General features: G+C 35.9%; 2 protein-coding genes across 6 annotated transcripts; both read left to right on the top strand.

Moving 5' to 3' along the window:
* The first annotated feature begins 814 nt into the window (after nucleotides 1-814).
* Nucleotides 815-9,591, top strand: LOC135843331 (zinc finger protein with KRAB and SCAN domains 3-like). 3 transcript variants are annotated; one of them, XM_065361172.1, is made up of 14 exons: nucleotides 815-1,349; nucleotides 1,484-1,582; nucleotides 1,700-2,001; nucleotides 2,096-2,350; nucleotides 2,672-2,857; nucleotides 2,986-3,126; nucleotides 3,427-3,558; nucleotides 4,271-4,402; nucleotides 4,550-4,681; nucleotides 5,081-5,206; nucleotides 5,339-5,471; nucleotides 5,554-5,689; nucleotides 5,775-5,927; nucleotides 8,797-9,591. In XM_065361172.1, exons 1-14 carry the CDS (start codon nucleotides 1,207-1,209, stop codon nucleotides 9,406-9,408), a joined length of 2,682 nt encoding a protein of 893 aa, XP_065217244.1. In that variant the 5' UTR covers nucleotides 815-1,206; the 3' UTR covers nucleotides 9,409-9,591. The 3 variants fall into 3 exon arrangements, with proteins under 3 accessions (XP_065217244.1, XP_065217241.1, XP_065217242.1); XM_065361169.1 differs by having other exon boundaries at nucleotides 2,669-2,857; XM_065361170.1 differs by having other exon boundaries at nucleotides 816-1,349; nucleotides 2,669-2,857; nucleotides 5,342-5,471.
* Nucleotides 9,592-12,446: 2,855 nt separating this feature from the next.
* Nucleotides 12,447-23,236, top strand: LOC135843329 (zinc finger and BTB domain-containing protein 11-like). 3 transcript variants are annotated; one of them, XM_065361166.1, is made up of 15 exons: nucleotides 12,448-12,863; nucleotides 12,992-13,090; nucleotides 13,207-13,508; nucleotides 13,600-13,854; nucleotides 14,139-14,270; nucleotides 14,455-14,592; nucleotides 14,854-15,099; nucleotides 15,566-15,697; nucleotides 16,241-16,363; nucleotides 18,922-19,053; nucleotides 19,192-19,389; nucleotides 20,016-20,148; nucleotides 20,240-20,375; nucleotides 20,466-20,612; nucleotides 22,345-23,236. In XM_065361166.1, the coding sequence occupies exons 1-15, from the start codon at nucleotides 12,721-12,723 to the stop codon at nucleotides 22,954-22,956; spliced, it is 2,928 nt and encodes a 975-aa protein (XP_065217238.1). In that variant the 5' UTR covers nucleotides 12,448-12,720; the 3' UTR covers nucleotides 22,957-23,236. The 3 variants fall into 3 exon arrangements, with proteins under 3 accessions (XP_065217240.1, XP_065217239.1, XP_065217238.1); XM_065361168.1 differs by lacking the exon at nucleotides 14,854-15,099 and having other exon boundaries at nucleotides 12,447-12,863; XM_065361167.1 differs by lacking the exon at nucleotides 15,566-15,697 and having other exon boundaries at nucleotides 12,447-12,863.
* The last annotated feature ends 337 nt before the right edge of the window (nucleotides 23,237-23,573 follow it).

Genomic DNA, 23,573 nt, shown 5'->3' with positions numbered 1-23,573 from the left:
AGATTTCTTCATGTTAAGAAATTTGGTAAGTATAATACTATGCATAGGGCTGTAGAATTCTCATGTAACGTTATTAGGCGATTTCTCACCTCTATCCCTCTTTCAAATATGGAAACTTGTATTGAAGAATATTTGCTAAAAACTTTTGCACCTCACGACAAAATTCTGAACTGTGGAAAAAAAATTTTCAATCTTTGAGGGATTTTAAAAATTGGCTGAAGCAGTGCATCAACTACATCAATTAAGAAAAAGAATTAACGAAATAATATAAATTTGAAAAATTTTCAAATTAGAGCACGTAAATTGGAAGTCTGGCTATCGAAAGAGCATACATAATCAAAATTCTAGGTGGTGCACTTAATTTTAAAAATTTTGGTAAGTTTTCGAAAATTGAAAAAATTGAAGAAAAATTGTTCACTGTGATCTTTTTACAGCTTTTTTCAAATATTGTTTTTCCAAACAATGTTGGTTTATAATTTGTTCGATTTTTTGTAATTTTGGGAAATTTTTTCGATGTAAAATTTATACGTTGATTACCAGAAATGATGATTTCATTTCTTCACTTCCAGAATTTCAAGAGAAAAGAAGACACTGAAAAGAACTTTTTAAATCATCTCTAAATTTGTAAACTAGTGATTGAAAACGATTTTTAAAATTTTCAGGTACTTACCTATTTAAAAATATGAACATTTACACTTTACAATTACAGGCAGTGAAGGGTTTTGAAAATGAAAACTTGGTGTGAATCAGGTTGCCTATTCAGAAGTATGCAGAAAGAGTTTTTTCCGAATGTGTATCATTTTAAAATGATTAGTGTAGGTTGCGAATTTAGACGTTCAAAGAAAACCGGTTGTGAGTTGTGCACTGCTTCATCGTTAAAAGTGCTTACATAAAATATAAGTAGGTTCAGGTGCTTCAGACGAGTAGATAACATGTTCTTATCATTGTAATAGTCAGTCCGTGCTCGTATGCAGAATGTTGTTAAGAATTCAAACAGTGATTGTATTGTGGTTGTATAGGTGAGACGGAGAATTTTTTTTTTTTAGCCGAATCTATGCATAATTTCTTGAACGAGAAGTTGAGTAAAAGACTGTGTGCATTCGCTGAAATTCATTCGGTAGTGAAAAATGATTGTTCGGATGACGTTAATTTGAAACAAAGTAGAATCGTTGTGTAATTTTATCAAAGTTTTCATGTCTTATCAATATGAATTTATTGAATAATTTTTCGAAAGAGGAATCCGCGAGACGAGTGCATAACATCGGTTGCTGTCATTCTGCCTCACATCAGTTTACAAACCATAACTCGAGGCAGTTCAGAGATGATGCTTATCCATCTGGAGTCAGAAGGTATGTGAACCTATTTAAAAAATCATTGCTATTCAATATTTTATTCCTATAAATTGTTAATTGTTTGCATTCGATCACCTTTTGATGTTTTATCCGGATTTCGGAACAGTTGTAATAACAATTCATCATTTCAGTGTGCCTCACGAAATTGAAACCGAAATTGAAGAGCTATTCAAAAAAGGTAAAGACGTATGCTTTATATGTGGATATGTCTCAGCCAACGAATTTTTTAGGTAGGTAACGGGTAATTTGTGTGATCACATGAACTGATGTACTCATATAAATATTATCATTATACTTATCAAAAGGCAGGCATTCGAAATTTTGACATACCTATTTTAAAATTCTAGTTTCCCAAGTGATGTTGACACTCGACAGCAGTGGGCTACCTTCTGCGACTTAGCTTTTGACATGGTAAAGCCGCATTTTCGCCTTTGTGACAGACACTTTAAACCTCACGATTATCGAATCTCAATTCAACGTAAATTATTGATACCGACGAGTGTTCCAACATTGCAACCAAACGTGAAATATGGCTGCGCACCTTCAATTAATAACAGTTTACAATCTAGTCTAAATTCCAACAACATTTTCAACCCAACGCTGGATAAAAATACATCGAAAAATGCGATATACAGCCCTATCTTCCAAAGTAAAATACATATTAATTTTTATCATACTTTGGTACATCGAATATATCGTCTTTGATGACTGCAATGATTTGATAATATTTGCTTTCAATTTAGGTAATACTACCACCGTTGCTTCAAATAAGCAATTCCGCAGGAATTTTAGAGACATCGCGAGTAATTATGACGATGACGTTCCTCCCAAGGCAAAAAAATTGGCGTTGAAGAGAAAACTCAAAGTTAAACAGAGCCAACAGCAAACAAAATGTTTTCGATCTGAAATTTTCAGATTGAGAACAAGATGTTCTAGTCTCGAAGATAGTATAGCGGAATTGAGAAAAAGAATCGAACGATTGGACGAGAAATGCTTTGGTTAGTACTGTATGACAATTCTTATTTTTAATGATCGAATAAGTTTACTCCTTCAATTAGGTACTTAGGCCTCCAGTGATATAAGAACTTTTCAAATAAATATTTTCTGTTAATAGAGTTCGTGGTAAGTCTTATTGGTGGACTATAAGCCTTATAATATTTTGAAATTTTTAATTCTCTCGCTTATTCGTACATTTTAGGACGAATGAAGGATAGGTATGGTGGGCGCATTTCATCTGGAACTAGATATATTTTCACGTGATTTAGCAACATTGAGATTAAACTTAATTCCGTTCTTTGTTTTCTCTTTTTTACCAGCAGAAAGTGACAAGCGAAGATTGACGATTTACTCTTCAGAAAAACCGGAGGAAAGCTCTCATATTACGGAGGCACACTTTGTGGACACTGCCGTAAATGGAGTTAGTTTGACTACCTTATTGCCAAAAAAGTCGAGCGATGATCCTCGTAATACAATGACGCAACTATCTAGGCAGCACTCTGAAAAAAGTTAGTAGGTACCTATCAACACTTACAATTAGTACAGAAACAGATACAGACAGAGCATTGTGCGATTTTATACCTACCAAAAAAATACAATCGATACGAATATACCTATAATTTTTTTCAAATTTCAGATGCAACTGCAAGCACAGAAATTGCCGAAAGTATTACAGAAGTTACTTGTAACTCAAATTTGACCACGTTTTCCGAAGTAGAGTGTAGCGACGTTCTTTCAAACGTATACGCGTCATGGTTGAAAGATCATTCAAAAAAAGGTACCTACTTGTTTGATCACCTGAGCAGGGTGAAAGAAAAAATTCAAAAGTTCTTAATTTTTCATTACATAATTATTATTTTTACGGTTGTTTTGAATATTTTTCGATTTTTTTGTTGTTGGTATTTTTTTCTATTTCGAGTTGCGTGTTCATCTTTAAAAAATTTTGTTGGGAAGAAACAACTTTCTTTGTCTTATTATCGGTTTCAAAATTTCCTATTTCACCCACTGAAATTTTACAGTTCTTTTTTTTTACTTCATGAGCTTATCTAAGTAATTCTGTGTTTCATTACGCTTGTAGCTGCTGACGAAGATGGTTACTCTACAGATTCGAGTATGCCTCCACTAGAAATATCGAGCGATGAACTTCACACTTCGGAGGAACCACTTGAAAAATTTTCTAAAGAAGGTGGCAGTAGATACTCAGCACAAGGTACCTATATTATAATTTAGTACGAGTATGTGTTTTTTTTCTTCAAAAAACAATATTTACCTAAGATAGTACTGGTTTTAAGGGGAGGAGCCGAGGAGGAGATTGAGGGTGAAAATCCCTAAATGGTCCAGTTTTTTTTTTTTTTTTTTTAATTATGATGATAAACAGTGTTTAATTTTCCAAGCATTTCTGCGCTCTTGTTTCACTATGGGACAGATACCGATTAGCGATTACACACTTCGTCTGGCTTATTCTAAAACTGCAAAAAGTCTCGGAATTTCTTCAACATTTTGCTCTCAACATTACATTATTTGTATATCCGACATCCGTACACCATTTACTCGAAATATTACGTTCCAAACAAATTTCAATCGCTGAAGTCTCTCTTTTTTGAAAAAAACAAATGATTAAATGAAATCATTTTTCAGTTTCTGCCACCACAGGGAAACTTGATTCCTCCCTCTCTCGTTCAAAAAATGATATGACAAAATTACTTGGTTTGGACCAAATTATAATACCTATTTGATGACATGTTATAGGATAGGTAGGTCTAGGTACCTATAATTCACTCATATAGTTTTTCATCATTTTAATAGAAATCATCACTCGAAAATTGGAAAAATAAGGTTAAACTTGACTGGAAAAGAAACCAATGGATTTTTTCATCCTGAGAAGAAACAACTTTGAGCTTATAAATTCATTTGTTTTTCAGCTTCGCTCGTTGAATTTATTGAAAAGGTTACTGAAGATTATCGCTCTGCAGGGTCGTTTATTCTTCCGCCAGAAACATCGAGGTACAGTCAGCATAATTCAGAGGAGCAACTTGAACAATTTCCTGATGAAGGTTGGTAATTTCATTATACTCGTATTTCCATTTTTCAGAGAAAAACTGGCATTCTCTGCCACTGCAAGTGTCACATATGTAATTTAAACGCAAAATCAAATAATGAGATAACTACTTTGGGCTCATACAAGTAATTTTGTTTTTCAGTTGCGCTCGTTGTAGAAACTGCTCAAAATATTATCGAAGATGTTGGTAACACAAATCTGAGTATCTTCTTGAGAGAAAAGTCAAACGACAGTCGCGATACGGATACAACACCTGAACAATATTCTGAAGGAGGTTAGTAGGTATAGGTACCTAGTAATTTAATATGCGGTTCATATACATTTATGTATATCGGTTGATTCTGTGCCAAAAAGTCGGTCTGGGTAACAGGTTCACTTTTCCACTAGCTTTATACACAGTGACGAGGCGAAATGATCAGTCTGGGAGGAATGTGGTTGGACGGAAATTTTCTCAACTTTTCACCCCAGATCCGATTTTCCAGTATTTTTTTTTTTTGCTAATTAGCAAGGTATGGTCCGAACAAATTTTGAAAGAGAAAGCGATACTCGGTAGTTGGTAGTGATGCCAAAAAAAACATGGAGGAGGGAGGCTGTAGAATTTGAAAATTGAAATCGTTCTTTCGTAATAAGTACTAAGCCTAATGTAATTTGTACCTTAATTTCTCATTGTCAGAAGCATATGTGGAACATGTTGACGAAGATGATCAATTTCCAAATTTGACCGCCGTCTCCCCACAAAAATTGAGTGACAACAGCCCTTGTAACGCGGAAGCGCAGTCTCAACAACGTTCTGAAGAGGGTAAGTTCTGTATATGTGGCGTGTAAACAGAATGATTTCATTCCAGAAAAAAGAGAGCAAAAACTAGATCAGACTTTTACTTATATTATAATAAGTATACTTCAGTTTTAAAATTTTCACAAAATTGTTTAGTAGATCTGGCCTCAGAAGATTTACGGAACTGTTTCTCTGATCCGATGAAAGCGACCGATTATGTGTTCTTCAACGTAGTACTCGACGACAACGAGGTTGTCACTGGTATTAGTCCTCAAATCAACCATCAATTGTAAGTGATGCCTAATACTTTTATATTTTGAATATGAAAGCATTGCGATGCATTTATTATATCTGATCAACTTTTTGCACAGACGTAGGAATGATACCGCTACCAATTTAAATAATGAACAATTCGATAAAGCACACGTTGGGCAAAAACTGCGAATGGAACAAGTGCAAGTGACAACCCAACAACCAAACTGTAATGATGAGCTAAATGTGTGTCAGGTAAGAGTAACTGGTATGGGGTTTCAAGTACATAGTTATCGCCGTTAAATTTTTAGCATAACATTATTTATGTTGATCACTTTAGCGCAATGGACAGGCCTCTCCTTCAGCAGGGTGCTCAAAACGCCGAAAAAATGGCGATGAGTGCCGGCGGATTACTCGCTCTGCCAAAAAGAAAAAAGAACTTCCTAGCGTAGATACATCGATACAAATAACCGCGGACACTGCTCCAAAAAAAGTTAGTACATCTACATACACATACTTTTAAGTAGGTAATGATGTGTATTGTGTTTGGTTCCATGAAATTCGTTTCACACCAGGGTCATTCCATGTTAATTCGACCAAAAAAATGCGATTTTGAAAGTCATGTCTTTCGATTTAGCTCAAATTTTTTCTACAATATATCTATCCACCCAGTAAGTGAGAAACCCGCAAATCAGTTTGTTCCCAGTCCCCTCAGGGGGCGGGTGGGTGAGCTTCCATTATTTTCACATTGTCTCGAGATATTTTTAACTTTTTAAGAATTTTTAAATTTTCAAAATTTGAAAGTTGAACTTTTAAATTGAAAGTTTAAATTTCAAAATAGTGCTGTAAGTAGGAGCTACGAGCTACCATTTAAAATTCTGAAACCAAAGATGCACCTTTTGATGTTTTTTCGAAATATTCAAGTTTCGAGATGGGATCTCTCAATAGTGGGGGAGCGCCCCCACCCCAATTTTGAGCAAAACATTCAAAAAAAAATCTGGGGAATGTGATATATTGAATTGTATGTTTTTATGGTAACGCTCAACACGAATATGACATTCGATTTTTGATTGGACCCCATCCACGGGCCCCCAGCACCTCTCCAAATGCGGTAAAAGTTCAAAATAGGGTTTTTTCGTGCGACAAATCAAATAGTATGTTTTTGGTGACGCTGAATACGAATATGACGTCAGATTTTCGATTGGACCCCATCCACGGCTTCCAACAACTTTTTTGAACTTTTACCAACTAGGGGAAGGTTCTGGGAGCTATGAGTGAAGTCAATTTGAAAAACTAAGGCTATATTCGTGTTCAGCGATAACGAAAACATACTATTTCATGTGTCACACGATTGAAACGAATTTCTTTAAAGGTTACCCCATTTGGGGAGGTTCTAGGGGCCGTGGATGGGACCGATCGAAAATCTGACGTCATATTCGTGTTCAGCGTCACCAGAAACATACTATTTTGATGTGTCGCGCGAAAAACCCCTATTTCGAACTTTTACCCCATTTGGGGAGGTGCTGGGGGCCGTGGATGTGGCCCAATTAAAAATCTAAAGTCATATTCGTGTTCAGCGTTACCAAAAACATACAATTCAATACATCAAATGCCCCAGATTTTTTTTTTTTTTGAAAGTTGTGCTCAATATTGGGGGTGGGGGTGCTCCACTTCCATTAGGAGATCCCATCTCGAAATTTTAATATTTCGAAAAAACATCAAAAGGTACATCTATGGAGATTTTTTCAGAATTTTAAATCGTAGCTCCCACTTACAGCGCCATTTTGAAATTTCAAATTAATGCTTAAGAAGTTGAAAATTTAATACCCTTTCGAACTGTGAAATCAGTTTTGATCAAAGTATCATAGTTTTGGAGGAATGCGCTGCTGAAGTTGAGTACATCGTGACAATGTGGAAATAATGGAAGTCCCCCTACTCGCTCCCTGAGGGGGCTGGAACCAAACTGATTGCGGGTTTCTTACTTACTGGGTGGGTACTGGGTAGATATTGTAAAAACAATTTGAGCGAAATCGAAAGACATGACTCAAAACGTTGGTCGAATTGACATGGAATGACCCACCGTGACTCACCAAGTGCATAAGTAAACAGCTATGTACCTACTATGCTAGTGCACTCTCATACTTGCGTACCTATGTGTAATTATAATAAGATGTGATGCCACGTGGTGATGCACATACTTTTGAATCTTTCATTTTAATGAAATGTGTAGGTAGGTAGGTAGGTAGGTAGGTAGGTAAAAATAAGTTCGGTTTCAGATGAGTATTTTCTGAATCTCTGGTGAAAATGATAAAAAAATTTGGGATCAAAAATTAAATCTAAGGGTTTAAAAAACTTGTTTTTAAGATTCAACACAGGTGGGCAGTGGACCGGCTGAGAATTGTTACAGAAGTATTGGTCAATGTGTAGGCAGCATCTGGTGTAGAATGTAAAAGTACTAAGTACATAGATGTAAAATACATATGTACCAAGAAGGCTGTGCTGATAGTTTCACTTTTTGAATAGCTGGGAAATATTTTTATATTTTTCATATAGGCTACACAATTACACTAGGCAACAATTTTTGACTTTTTTCGTGTGTTCGGGTTGAAAATGGGCTTAATCGATAGTTTAGACCCTAAAACAAAAAACAGAGTGGGATTTTTCAATTTGAATTGTTTTTGTGGTCAGGAGAGATGATCAAAGTTTCAAAAATGGCCGTTTTTGCCCTATTTCACGAGTATCTGGCGACACCAGTATTGTTTTTCGAAAAAAAACAAGGTCATATTCGGATTCTACGCACTTTTTTAAGTAAACATCTTTCCCGGATTTTCGATTTTCGAAGTTTCAAGCGCATACGGCAGATTTTCGTTTGTAACACGAGTTTATTACTGCACGAGAGCCTCGCCCGCGCGAACACGGTTCCGCGCCACGATTACATCGTGGAGTAACGCCAGCGTCGCGCGCTCCGAGTTTTAAAATATGTTACAAACAAAAATCATCCGTATGCGCTTGAAACTTCGAAAATCGAAAATCCGGGAAAGATGTTTACTTAAAAAAGTGCGTAGAATCCGAATATGATCTTGGTTTTTTTCGAAAAACAATACTGGTGTCGCCAGAAACTCGTGAAATAGGGCAAAAACGGCCATTTTTGAAACTTTGATCATCTCTCCTGACCACAAAAACAATTCAAATTGAAAAATCCCACTCTGTTTTTTGTTTTAGGGTCTAAACTATCGATTAAGCCCATTTTCAACCCGAACACAAGCATGCCGTTGCCTAGTGTTATTTAAAATAACAGGACTTATGCAACTTGCAAAATGATAACTGACCACAAAATTAATTCAATCGTTTTTTTCCTACAGGTAAAAAGAGTATTGACGCGAGATTCGCCTCCATACCGTTGCAATATTTGTGATAAAACATTTTCCAAGAAACGTTATTGCATGAGACACCAGCGAGATCATGTGAAGCTGTTGCGCTGCCAAAAGTGTGAAAAATCGTTTGCTAGAAAATCCAACCTGATTCAACATGAAGCAACTCATAGTGAAAAGAGACCATACGAATGCGGTTTTTGTGACTCACGATTCAAACACAATCGCAATAAATTACAACATGAACGATATATGCATACGGAAGTCGCATGTTTTGAGTGTGCTGTTTGCGGGAAAAAGTTCAACTTCAGAGAATCTATCATTCAGCACGTGCGAGTACATTCTGGTCAAAAACCGTTTCGTTGCCGAACCTGTGACACAAGATTTTCGTTCAAGGACCAACTTGTTGTTCATGAAAGGGCACATAGTAAAGAAAAAAAATTCAAATGCCGCATATGCAAGCGGCTGTTCAAATTCCAATGCAGTAAGATAACGCACGAACGTTCACATGCGGAGGGCCCTCGTTTTGAATGCGCCGTATGTGGCAAGAAATATCGCCAGAAACGGGGTCTAGCCAATCACATATCATCTAATTGCAGTTAGATTTCTTTAGTTAATAATCTAAATGTGTGCAGATTCGAATTTGAGTTTTCTTTGTGTTTTTGAGTTCCTACTTACCCATGGCAAAAGAGTCAAAATGTTTACAAATTTTTTGTGTTGTAGTGGTTGATGATATACCTACGCGTTTTTATTTTAGTAGGCATAAAACTTATTTTTATTCATTTTTAGCTGTTACTTAATGTATGTAAGTATTATTATTCAAAAGTTGGGTAAAATACCTAATTAGATTTGCAGTTCGATTCTTACGTTTAGAAATAAAGATGTCTACATGTTAAAAAGCCGACAGAGGCGTGTGGAAAGAGGTTTTGTGTGGAACGGTGTCCGTCCCACCCCCTTCCCCAGATAGAAATATGGCGAAAAACTGAGAATTTTTTAAGAACGATCAATTATGAATTTTGAAACGTTGTCACTCTCGCTTCGCTCGAGCCAGGTCACTTAATTCCTTTACTCTTACTTCAAACAAATTTGAAGAGTAGAAAAATTGACTTTTCATATTTCGAAAAATTAATGTCGTTTTAGATGAAATTTTCCAAAACTATAATTTATAGAGGTCTCTCCAATTCATTTTATCACAACTGCCAGAAAGTCTCAACTCCGGCTGAAATATCAAAAAACAAAAAAGTGGCCTATATATACCACTGCAAATTCGGATAGGTACAATAATTTTATATTTTTGCCGAAATTGGATGTTTTTGTAAATATAAAAATTACAAATACCCTATTGACAAAATCTTGTAGCATTTTGCTAGTAGTGTTTCCAGCATTTTTGCTAGCACCTCCAGCACCATTTTGAACACCTTACTAGCAAATTTGCTAGCAAATCAAAGCTAGCATAATGCTAGCATTCTTCGCTAGTATTATGCTAGCTCATCAGCCATGCTAGCACTTCATGCTAGCTTGTTACTAGGATTATGCTAGCACTTTCCTAGCATTGAAATGCCCAAAAATTTAAAGTTCGACCTCTCTAAAGTTGAACATAGAAAATGATCTACTCTTCACGATATTGACTTTTAACGACTTTTCGTTACTTTCAGGATCACCCACTTTGCACCATTTTGAACAGGTGCCACCAAAATCTGCTAGTCATGCTACACTTATGCTAGTTATGTTAGTCTAGCATTATGCTAGTAAAATTGTCAATAGGGTATGTCCAAAAAAAATTAACAGGTTATGAAGCGACAGGAGCGAAAAAACCACGATTTTTTCAAAAACACACTCTTCCAGCTGCACACTCAAAATTTTTTAAAGTAAGATTAAACTCAAAATGAATGAGTTTGCTGAATTCGGTCAAAATTCGTCGACGTTTTTTTCAATCCACCTTAATACATAGATTAAATTCATGAAGTCACGCCATGTACCAATAAAGTACTTCTTAATCATTCCATTTCAATTACCTACTCAAGTTTTTGTTTGAAATCCACCGATTTCATTCAAAATATTTTCTTGGCTTATGGAATCGCCTAATCGCGCAAATTTTATTGCACGTGTGGAATCACTTTGTTTGCACCAGACTTCCTTTCAGTTCTTTACACCATTATAATGGATCAGCTAACATAGTGACCCACTGCAGGTAGTCAATAACATGTGGCCCATAATATAATTTCTTCGGTGAAGAAAATAATATGTAGAATTAGATTTCATTTCAGCCCTCTCCCTGAAAAGATTTTTTAAAAAAACATCTCTTTTAGACCATTCTGAAAGCTCCGACGAGTTTTCAATATTCTTTAAGCATTTCAACTTTCAAGTGAACAACTTCAAAAATAAATTGAAAATTGTTCGATTTAAATCACTTTGTAGAATTAATAATTCGTGATTCGTAGTCATGTATGAATTAGAATTATAGTACGAGTATACGAATCATTATTTCGTAAAAACTTGAATTTGTTTCTCACTTGACTCATTCGATTCTTAATGTCAAACTTATGATTAGGCAAATTTTCTGCTAACGAAGTTGCTTAAACTACCCTGTGAAGCAATTCTACATATAACAGTACTGGCAAAAAAATTTACGAATGAGGCCTCAAATACGCTCGAAAGTAGTTGAAACCACGCGCGTGCTCAGTTGTTCTGATTTTAAAGTTGGCCTTTCATTAAATTTTCAAGAAATTAATGCATTAAAAGTGCACTATTAAGATGCCTATTTCCTCGATTCAACTTTTATCGGTCACTCAAAATTTTGCTCTCAGGTATGAGAAGTAGGTCTATGTACATACTACATAGGTATGTTTTTTCAACGAGCTGAAATTTATCTTCATTGTGAGAGCTGATGGGTTGTAATAATAACGATTCTCTCGTTAGCAATTTTTCCATTATTAAGAACCCAATATCAATTTTTAAATAGGTAATGTTTTTGAAAATATATAAATAACCTAATATTTTTTTTGTTTTAGGGTGTTTATAATTGCAAGATTATTACACCCGCGAAGAGAGGGTTTTAGATTTGGTTTATTAGAATAGGTTTTTAGTAGGGTTATGAATTTTTGGATTATTCAACTTTTGGTAAGTACCTATATGTATTTCATTGATAGGTACAACTTTGTTACATTCGTAATTTTTTCAAGAGAATAAACATTTCCAAATATTTTCAAAATTAATTTTTAATTTTTATGCATAAATTTATTTTGTGCAAGAGTTACCCCATCACTATTCAGATAAAATAATTTCCACTGAGATTGCGTATTACGGATTAAACCACCTCTCCATACCCTTTTCTAGATTTGTTTGCAATAATTTTAGCCATTGATGGAAAAACTGATACTTATTATGTAGGTACTCCAGCATTTGTTTGGTACCCATTTAAAAATATGAACACACACAGGCAGTGAAGGGGTCTTGAAAATGAGAATTTGGTGTGAATTAGGGTGCATATTCAGAAGTATGCAAAAAGAGTTATTCCACCGAATGTATAATTTCAAAAGAGTGTACCTAAACCTATGCTTGAGAAATCACACGTTCAAAGAGAACCGGCTGCGAGTTGTGCACGACTTCATCCTTGGAAGTATATAAATAAATAGGTAGGTTCAGGTGCTCAGATAAGTAGACGTTTCTTATCATTGCAATAATCAGCCGGTGCTCGTATGCGCAATATTGTTAGAAATATTCGAAGAGTGATTGTATTGTGGTTGCATAGGCGATACAGAGAACTTCTTTTTTTGTAAGCGTATCTAAGTGTATGTAATTTCTTGAACGAGAAGTTGAGTAAAAGACTATGTGCATTCGTTGCAATTTATTCAATAGTGAAAATTGATTGTTCGGATGACTTTAATTTTATCAAAGTTTTAATGTTTTATCAATATGAATTTATTGAATAATTTTTCGAAAGAGGAATCCGCGAGACGAGTGCATAAAAACGGTTGCTGTCATTCTGCCTCACATCAGTTTACAAACCATAACTTGAGGCAGTTCAAAGATGATGCTCGTCCATCTAGTTTTAGAAGGTATGTGAACCTGATTAAAAAACCATTGATATTCAATAAATTTATTCCGACCATTTGTTTGCATTCGATTACCTTTTGATGTTTTATTCGGATTTCGGAACGGTTGTCATAACAATTCATCATTTCAGAGTACCTCACGAAATGGAAACCGAAATTGAAGAGCTATTCAAGAAAAATAAAGACGTATGCATTGTATGTGGATATGTGTCAGCCAACGAATTTTTTAGGTAAAGAGTAATTTGTGTGAGCACATTGAACTGATGAACTCATTACAAATATTAAGTAATACCTTGTCAAAAGGAAGGCATTCAGTATAATTATTGACTTGTTTTAAAAATTCTAGTTTTCCAAGTGATATTGACACTCGACAGCAGTGGGCTACCTTCTGTGACTTAGCTTTTGACATGATAAAGCCACATTTTCTCCTTTGTGACAGACACTTTAAAACTGACGATTATCGAATCTCAATTCAACGTAAATTATTGAAACCGACGAGTGTTCCTACATTGCAACCAAAACTGAAACATGGTTTTGAACCTTCGATTAACAACAGTTCACAATCTAGTGCAAATTTCATCAATTTTTCCAACCCAACGTTGAATAAAAATGCATCGAAAAATGCGATATACAGCCCTGTCTTTCAAAGTAAAACACATAATAATTTTTATCATACTTTGGTACATCGACTATCGTCTTTGATGACTGTGATAATTTGATACTTTTGCTTTCAATTTAGGTAATACAACCATCGATGCTTCAAATAAACAATTCCGCAGGATTTTCGGAGATATCACAAATAAATATGACGATGACGTTCCTCCCAAGACAAAAAAATTGGCGTTGAAGAGAAAACTCAAAGTTAAACAGAGTCGACAGCAAACAAAATGTTTTCGATCTGAAGTTTTCAGATTAAGAACACGATGTTCTCGTCTCGAAGATACTGTAGCCGAATTGAGAGAAAGAATCGAACGACTGGACGAGAGATACTTTGGTTAGTACAGTATGATTCTTCTACTTATTTTTCATGATTGAATAAGTTTATTCGTTCAATTACTTACTTAGTCCTCCAGTGATGTGAGAATTCTCCAGATAAATACTTACTTTCTGTTGAAAGAGTTCGTGATCGGTATATTGGTGGATAATAATTAGGAAATTGTGAATTCTCTCGCTTATTTGTACATTTCAGGGCACATGAAGGATAGAGAGGGCTCTCTAGATATATTTTCATGTGATAAAGCAATTTTGGGATTAAACTTGATTCATTTTTTTTTTCAGTTGTACCAGCAGAAATTGACGGAAACATAGCAGAAGATACTCGCGATCGAAGACTGGCGATTTATTCTTCAGAGAAATCAGAAGACAGCTTTTGTATTACGAAAACACTGCCTACAAAACATCATGAAAAAGGTTAGTACTTATAGGTACTTATTCAAACTCAAGAGAAGCTGGCAATGGGAAAATTCCGACTACAGGGCCACACCTACCTAAACACTCAACTCGTCCAGTTTTATTTTATATCGTTTAGAAATTTCACGAATTTTTACCATATTTTTACTTTTTAGTTAATCGATGGTGTATTTATGTTTTTCAGTGGCCTTTGTAGAGACTGCCGTAAATGTTGTTAAAGATAATCACCAGCTCCAAAGTTTGTCTCCCTCATTGCTAGAAAAGTCGCATGATGATCCTTGTAATACAAATATACGACTATCTGAACAGCACTCTGAACCAGGTTAGTAGGCATTGCATAATTATTGTGCAATTTGGTACCTACTTACCTTACTATAAAAAAAAGTTATAGGTAGGTAAGCAGTAGGTGACATTTTTTAAAATTTCAATCGCGACCGCAAGCATATTTTCTGTTAAGAATTCATGGTAGGTATACCTGCTGGTGGATTATAATTTTGAAATTTTGAATTCTCTCGTTTAAGTACAGCGCGAATGAAGGATATGGTGGACGCCTTTCATCTATAACTAGATATTTTTTTTTCAGTTGTAATACCAGCAGAAAGTGACAGAAACATAGCAGAAAATACTCGCGACCGAAGACTGTCGATTTACTCTTCCGAAAAACCGAAGGCCATCTCCTGTATTCCGGAGGCACCCCTTGTAGAGACTGCCATAAATGGCGTTGAAGGTACTCAACAGCACCCACGTTTAACCACCTTATTTCCAGAAAAGTCGAACGATGATCCTTGTAATAAAAATACACGACCACCTGAGAAGCACTCTGAAAAAGGTCAGTAGGTATTTACATTTATAGAAACAGAGTATATTGTGCGATTTTGTACCTACAAAAAAAACCAAACAATAAGTTCCTACCTAAGAATTTGGTAACATTTTTTAAAATTTCAGTTGCGACTGTAAGCACAAAAATTGCTGGAAATGTTACAGAAGTGACTTTTAACTCAAATTTGACTATGTTTTCCGAAGTAGAGTGTATCGACAGTCTTTCTAACGCAGAGGCAACGGCGCCGCCTGAAGATCATTAAAAAAAAAAGTACCTAAGTTACTTGTTTGATCACCTGAGCAGGGTGAAATAAAAAATTCAAAAGTTTTTAATTTTTCCCTATTTTTATGGTTGTTTCGAATGTTTTTCGGTTTTTTGGTGCCTTTTTTTTAGTCTGAGTTGCATGTTCACCTTAACATTTGTTTGATGGGAAGAAACAACTTTGGCCCATTATCAATGTGTTCTTGTTTTCTAGTTGCGCTTGTGGAATCTGTCGTAAATGTTCTCATAGATACTCATGACATAAGCTCGACCCTTCATTTACCAGGAATGTCGAATGACGATCTGCATAATGCGGAAGAACGACTTGAACAACATTCTAAAGAAGGTTAGTTGGTACTTCCGCCTCGTTCTCAGTATCTACATTCAACACCATGTAACTACGGGTCGAAAATTGAAACATTTCAAAAGTAATGGGATTGGATGATTGAACATTGAACACATATGAAATTGTGTCATAGAAGATCTGCATGCTTATTTCATTCTATATAGACAATGAGTAAAATACGTAAATCATTTGTGACACGAGACTATTGACGACCGGAATTGGTTCTCGGGGGGGGGGGGGGGGGGTGTTAAAATTGTCAACTCATGTTACCAAAATTTCTCACTTCACCGACTAAAATTTTACAGGTGTTGTTTTTTTCTTTTTGTTTCACGAACTAGTTGGAGACAAGGTAAAATATTTTTTATAATGGAAAAAACAAGTGAATTGGCTCAAGCAAAGCGAGGACAAACACTTCAAAAACCCAACTTCAAAAAAAAAATTAAATTTTTATGTGAACGAGGAGTTTAGCCTATCGTCCCTGACTCTGAGTTCACCCTTATGCTTAAGTACTTAGTATTCCTACTTCCTACTTTTATTTTTCAGTTGCGCTCGAGGAATCTGTCGAAAAGATTACTGAAGATGGTTACTCTACAGATTCGAGTATGCCTCCCCTAGAGGTATCGAGCGATGACGTTTTTAAACAGTTTTCGGAAGACTCAGCACAAGGTACCTCCTTATACCTACCTAAATTATAATTAAGTATGTGTTTCTATTTCAAAAAAGTCGTAGCAGTCTGCCGCTACGTAAGAGCCAAATTTTTGTGCAAGAAACATTGAGCCGGCTCTTGAACTACTCGCACCCTCGCTTCGCTCCTGTGCTTCGCCTGCGTTTAGGGGGACGTTGTCCCCTCTACAACCCCCATGGGCTTCGCCTAAATCACTCCTTCCACGATTTCTTTCTTATGTTAGCGGGGGGACTCTGTCCCCCCTGCACCCCCCTTGGGCTTCGCCCAACTCTCTTCTTCCACTGTTTCCTTCCTATATTTGCGGGGGCCCTCCTTGGGCTTCGCCCAACTCTCTTCTTCCCCCTTCAAAAAATGTGGTAACAAACCTGTCTTGACCCTGAAACAGGTCAAATGGGGGTGGAAGGTTGAAACTGGCAAAAGGCACTTCGGGTACATCCTCCAACTGTACTGTGAAAATTTGGACCCTCTAGGTCAATTTGGAGGGGCTGTAGGCTTGGCTAAAGGTCAACATTTTCAAAAAACACGTAAAATCGATGAAAAAAATCCACTTTTTTGTCCCTGGAGAGGGGTCAAATGGGGTTGGAAGGTTTAAACCTGCAAAAGGCACTTCGGGTACACCCTCCCAATGTACTGTGAAAATTTGGACCCTCTAGGTCAATTTGGAGGGGCTGTAGGTCTGGCTAAATGTCAAAAAACACGCAAAAATCCACTTTTTTGACCCTGGAGAGAGGTCAAATGGGGTTGGAAGGTTGAATCCTGCAAAAAGCATTCAAGGGGCACCCTCTTATTGTATGCTGAGAATTTGGACCCCCTAGGTCAATTTTAGTGGTGAGGGGGTCAAAAATAGGGGGAAAATGTGGTGTTTCCCAACTAAAATGGAGTGGGGATGACCTAGGAAGCTGAAATTTGGATATGTTGATTACAATAGGGGTACTGACCAATGGTATGAATTTGGACTCTTTTCATTCATTTGGGGTCATATTATGCCCCTCCAAAAAAATGACCTTTCTGTAAAAATGGGGTTGGACGGTTGAAACATGCAAAAGGCACTTCGGGTACATCCTCCCATTGTACTGTAAAAATTTGGACCCTCTAGGTCAATTTGGAGGGGCTGTAGGCTTGGCTAAATGTTGAAATTTTCAAAAAAAATATGTGAAATGGATGAAAAAATCCACTTTTTTGACCCTGGAGAGGGGTCAAATGGGGTTGGAAGGTTGAAACCTGCAAAAGGCACTTCGGGTACATCCTCCCAATGTACTGTGAAAATTTGGACCCTCTAGGTCAATTTGGAGGGGCTGTAGGCTTGACTAAACGTCAAAAAACACGCAAAAATCCACTTTTTTGATCCTGGAGAGGGGTCAAATGGGGTTGGAAGGTTGAAACCTGCAGAAAGCACTCAAGGGGCACCCTCTCATTGTATGCTGAAAATTTGGACTCCTAAGGTCAATTTTAGGGGTGAGGGGGTCAAAAATAGGGGTAAAATGTGGTTTTTCTCACTTAAAATGGGGAGGGGGTGACCTAGGAAGCTGAAATTTGGATATGTTGATCATAATGGAGGTACTGACCTATGGTATGATTTTGGACCTTTTTCGTTCATTTGGGGCCATATTATGCCCCTCCAAAAAAATGACCTTTCTGTAATTTTCAACTTTGACCCTCCCCACTGCAGGGGTCAACTCTAGCTCCCAAAAGAACCCTATTCTCCAAGTTTTATCTCATTTCATTCATTAGAACGTCTCTTGATTAATAAAGTAAAAAATTCAAGTTTCGGTGAAACTTCTATATAAACATATAAACATATAAATATATATATAAAAACTGACACACCGGGAATGGTCTAGTCTGAGCTCAAAACGTCGAGAACTATCAAAATTTTTGACCCCCGACCTTTTTATCCAAAGTTGGGCCTACCGCAATAGCCATCATTTTTTACAAAAATTTGGCTAAAAACGGTATCCGCCTAAGACAGTGCCGGTTTTAAGGGAAGGAGAGGATTGGGGTGGGAATCCGCTCCCCCAACAGTCAAGTTCTTTCAATATAAAATGTTTAATGGTAAAAAGTGGTAATTTTCCAAGAATACTGCGCTCTTGTTTCACAGGGTCAGATAACGATTACTCACCTCTGTCTCGCACTTTCTGGCTTCTTCTAAAATTGTAAGAAAAATCTTGGAAATTCTTCAAAATTTTGGGTCTGTCTTTCACTGGGGCACATATCACTTCATTTTTCAAATTTTTTCGAAAGAAATTGGATTTTTTCGTCTTCTCAAGCCTACAGTACCTATTGGTTTTAGGTATACCTTTCAAAAACATTCAATCCCCGAAATCCCTCTTTTTAAAAAAATAAGTGAGTAAATGACATTGTTTTTTGGTTTTTGCTCCCCCCGCCCCCCATGAGATGACAAAAATACTTAGCTTGGACCCAATTATCCCCCTCCAAAAAAAGTGATTCAAAATGAAAAGTAAGGTTCGAAAAAAAAATTATGGATTTTTTCCTCTTGAGAAGAAAGAATTTTTAGCTCATAAATTCATTTGTTTTTCAGCTTCGCTCGTTGAATTTATTGAAAAGGTCACTGAAGATTATCGCTGTGCAGAGTCGTTTATTCTTCTTCTAGAAAAATCGAGGGGCAGTCTGCATAATTCGGAGGAACAACTTGAACAATTTTCTGATGAAGGTTGGTACTAATTTCATAATATTTTCAATTTTTTGTGAAACTGACATTGTCCGGAACCACTCACATTCAATTTAAATGCAAAATCAAATTATGGGAAACTACTTTGGGCACACACTAAGTAATAATTTTGTTTTTCAGTTGCGCTCGTAGAAACTGCTCAAAATATTGCCGAAGATACTGGTAATATAAATGTTGCATCGATTGAAACTTCCACGAATACTAATTGTATTACTGAAAATACTTCCAATACAAATTTCATCATTCTCCTACCTTGCGCAGAAAACCCGAACAACATCCTTCATAATGCAAATGCACCACCAGTTCAATATTTGGAAGGTTAGTGTCTACGATCTAGTGATACTCATCGGTAGGTCAGGTACTGATGCTAAGAAATGATGGTGGAGGGAGGCCGTCGAATTTGAAAACGTTTTTTCAAAAGTAATAAAGTCATAGGCGTGCCGAACAAGGGATGTGTGCGTGTTAAAATTTTCCTATTCAAAAAATTGGGAAAACTTGAATGACTCGAAAAATGTTGGAAAATTTGGGAAACTTGGAAAAAACTGTACAGGCAGGGATAATTCCAGAATTACCGAAACCAGCGAGTTTTATTTCTGAAAATTACGAATTATCAAAAGTTTTCGCTGTTGCTTTGCTCGGGGGCAGATCATTTTCTTTTTCCTTTTTCCAAGTAAAGTTAAAGAGTAGAAAAATTACTTCTCACATCAAAATAGAGAATAATTTTTACAAGTGAAATTTTCCAAAACAAAAAAAGACTCTCCGATGCAGTCCAGTTAAAATTACTGGAAAGTCACAACTTCTGCTGAAATATCAAAAAATGTCCCATTTTTATGTAAAAATCCAAAAACAATAATTTCTAAAAAAAAAAAAGAATGCATGAAAAACTTACTTTAAGTATAGGATATAAATACATCATTTTAAATTTTCACGAAATTGTTCACCAGATCCCGCCTCAGAAGATTTACAGAACTGTTTCTCTGATCTGACAAAAGCGACCAATGATGAGTTCTTGAACTTACTCGACGACGACGAAGTTGCCAATGGTATTTCTGTCAGTCCTCAAATTAACTGTCAATTGTAAGCGATACCTAATACAAGTACTTATAAATTGAAAATTAAAGCATTGCAATACATTTACTTACTTATAGCTTCTCAATTTTTTCCACAGGCGTGGGAATGATACCTTTGCCAATTCAACTAATGAACAATTCATTAAAGCACACGTTGGGCAAACAATGCGGATGGAACAAGTGCAAGTGACAGCCCAACAACCAAACTGTGATGATGAGTTAGATACGTGCCAAGTAAGAGTACCTAACTGGTATGGTTTCAAGTAGGTACATAGCTTTAGGGCAGTTAAATTTTTACCACAACATTTATGTTGGTCACTTCAGCGCAATGGGCAGGCCTCTCCTTCAGCTGGGTGTTCAAAACGTCGAAAAAATGGTGATGAGGGCCGGATTACTCGCTCTGCCAAAAAGAAAAAAGACCTTCCTAGCGTAGATACCTCGATACAAACTTCGAACAGTGCTCCAAAAAAAGTTAGTACACATACACATACCTTCAAGTAGTAATGATGTGTATTGAGTGTAGTTCCATGAAATTCATTTCACACCAAATACATAAGCAAACACCTACCTACTACCTACTGTGCTGGTGCACTCTGATACTTGAGTTATTATACTTGTCTTACTTTTGAATCGTTCATTTTTATAAAATACTTGAGTAAGTACGTAGGAAAAAAAGTGTTGTTACGAATGTCTCCTGGAAATTGTTACAGAAGTAGATATTGGTCAATATGTGTGCAGCATCTGGTGTAGGTAGAATGTAGCACTATGTAAGTAAAGTATATATGTGAGGGCGCATACGGAAAGGGACCTAACGACCAAAAGTAAAATTGCACAAGAGGAGGGTTTAAAGTTTTGCGTTATTTCCCTTGTTTTAAGGTACGATTACATATGGCTATTCCAACTTCGAAGGTCCTATACATTACCACACATTCACACACACCCTCCAATGACCTGTACTGGCCAAATTAGGCACTAAAAAGTTGATAAAGCGAGCAATTCTGTTGATATTATCAAGAATTTTAGGGTATTAGTTTTGATAAAAATCGTTTGCTGCTGATTGTGGCAGTGTTTTTCGGTTCAACTTGTGTTTTTTATATAGTTTCACATTAAAGTTAGTTATATATTGTTAAAAAATACATTTCGTAAATCGATACCGGTGGCTAGGTGTATGTACCTTGCCGAAAGTCTTTGATTCAAGTTCTGCTATCGGAAAATTTTTTTAATGACTTTTTCCACTCATGTCTTATTAAAGTCACGAGTTTTTGTAAAATTTTCATTTTTTACGCGTTTTTACATCTTTTTTCAAATTTTTTGCATCATTTTTCAACTTTTAAGAATGATAAATGTATGCATGCTTTGCTTAAAAGTAAAAAAAAATCGATGAAATGTGACGCTCTGAGCGATACCATACCATATGTCGGCAAAATTTTTTTTCGTTTTATTGTGGTTTCTGGTAGTGTTTTTCTTCCTCTTTTCAATGGTGCAAACAGATTTTCAAAATATTAAAATCTGACAAATTTGCAAAATTTCAAAGTTGCGTATTTTTTGAAATTCAAAAACCAAAATTCTGAGAAAAACGTTTTTGAAAGTTTGGGTTATTTTTGTAACATTTTAAATTTTTTTTTTTTTTTTATATTTTCTTCATCTTTTAATGGTGTTACATCATAATATTTTTTTTTTTTGACATTTTTTTATGAAAAGCACTTTTGTAAAACCGGTTTTTCACCACTAAAACGACGTGTTTGAGATCGGTGGGTACACCCATTCCAAAGTATAGGCTTCATAGTAGGTATATGAATCGACAAAAAAAATTTTTTGATATTTTCTGACTTTTTCCATGAAAACGCGATTATCTTAAAAAAAAGTTTTCCGACTTATGGTATGGTATCGCTCAGAGCGTCACAAATGATAAAAATTGGGGCCTATGGAGGGTTCTACTAGATTTTTAAAGAGTCCCTACAAATATTTAGCGAAGAAATAAAAAATTGAGTTTTTGGTCGTAAGGTCCCTTTCCGTATGCGCCCTCACATATGCATAGGTATGTACAAGATGTAGACGGCTCTGATATTCCACTTTTTGAATAGCTAAGAAATTTTTTTTCATAATAAGCTACACATAATCATTCAATAGAAACAGTACCTTACTTGTCACTTGCAAAATGATAACAAACACAAAATTAACTCAATCGTTTTTTTTCCTGCAGGCACGGGGAGTATTGATGCGAGATTCGCCTCCGTACTGTTGCAATATCTGTGATGAAACGTTTCCGGATAAATCTGTTTTGAGACTACACAAGCGAGAACATAAGAAACCATTCGTGTGTCCAAAGTGTAAGAAACAATTTGCTACAAAACAAGGCCTCTTCAGACATCAAGCAAGTCATAGTGAAAAGAGACCATACAAATGCGGAATGTGTGACACACGATTCAAGCACAATCGCCATAAATTAGAGCACGAACGATATATGCATACGGAAGTCGCTTGTTTTGAGTGTGCTGTTTGTGGGAAAATGTTTAACCATAAATCTTCTATCATTCAGCACTTGCCAGTACATTCTGGTCAAAAACCATTTCGTTGCCGAACCTGTGGCACAAGATTTTCTCGTAAGGACTGCCTTGTTCGTCATAAAAGTACGCATAGTAAAGAAAAAATATTCAAATGCCGCATATGCGACAAGCTATTCAAACACCAATCGGATAAGACAAGGCATGAACGTTTACATGAGGAGGGCCCTCGTTTTGAATGTGCCCTATGCGGCAAGAAATATCTCCACAAACATAATTTAGCCGATCACATATCATATAATTGCAGTTAGATTTCAATAATTAGTATCTAAATGTGTGCAGATTCAAATTCGGGTTTTCTTTGTTTTTTGTGTTTTTGAGTTCTTCTTACCTACCCGATGAAAGAGTCGGAAAATTGTTTCCAAGTTTTTCTATTGCAATGGTACATTAGATAGACGTACCTATGTGTTGTTATTTTAGTAAAACTTATTTTTATTCATTTTTACCTAATATCGAATGTATAATTATATTAACATTCTGGCAAAATAATTTACAAGTTAGTAAATATAGCGTTGATCATTGCATTCTATACCTAATTGCAGTTTGATTTTTACTTTTAGAGAGAATATAACTTCATGTAGAAAAAACCTGTTAGGTAGGTAGGTAGGCAGTAAGTAAATGAATTATCTATGTAGTTCGTAAGAAACTTCGCACATTCGTAAGACTAAGATCACACAACACAACATCGTATTTCATGTTTTATGATTTTGTTTTGTAAAACGCAGCTATCGTATCAAGCACATGTAACATTGGTTGGTGCTCGTTGGGCAATGGGCATCTTGTCGGCTGATTCTGATAGTTACCGTGAAATTCCAAGAGATCCAGTTCTAATGTAGCCTAATTAGAAAATTCCAGCGGAAAAATGAAA

The sequence above is a fragment of the Planococcus citri genome, chromosome 4 (assembly GCF_950023065.1).
Source record: "Planococcus citri chromosome 4, ihPlaCitr1.1, whole genome shotgun sequence".
In the NCBI taxonomy this organism is placed as follows: Eukaryota; Metazoa; Arthropoda; class Insecta; order Hemiptera; family Pseudococcidae; genus Planococcus; species Planococcus citri.
Note: the sequence above shows the minus strand (reverse complement) of the source record. Positions and strands in the feature narration are given on the sequence as shown.

What these genes read in the sequence shown, in the direction of transcription:
- LOC135843329 (XM_065361166.1), top strand. Translation starts at nt 12,721, where the DNA reads ATGAATTTATTGAATAATTTTTCGAAAGAGGAATCCGCGAGACGAGTG. An exon ending in ATACAGCCCTGTCTTTCAAA is followed by an intron (nt 13,509 to 13,599) that starts GTAAAACACATA and finishes CTTTCAATTTAG; the next exon opens with GTAATACAACCATCGATGCT. An exon ending in ATGAGTTAGATACGTGCCAA is followed by an intron (nt 20,376 to 20,465) that starts GTAAGAGTACCT and finishes TGGTCACTTCAG; the next exon opens with CGCAATGGGCAGGCCTCTCC.
- LOC135843331 (XM_065361169.1), top strand. Translation starts at nt 1,207, where the DNA reads ATGAATTTATTGAATAATTTTTCGAAAGAGGAATCCGCGAGACGAGTG. An exon ending in TATCCATCTGGAGTCAGAAG is followed by an intron (nt 1,350 to 1,483) that starts GTATGTGAACCT and finishes TCATCATTTCAG; the next exon opens with TGTGCCTCACGAAATTGAAA. An exon ending in ATGAGCTAAATGTGTGTCAG is followed by an intron (nt 5,690 to 5,774) that starts GTAAGAGTAACT and finishes TGATCACTTTAG; the next exon opens with CGCAATGGACAGGCCTCTCC.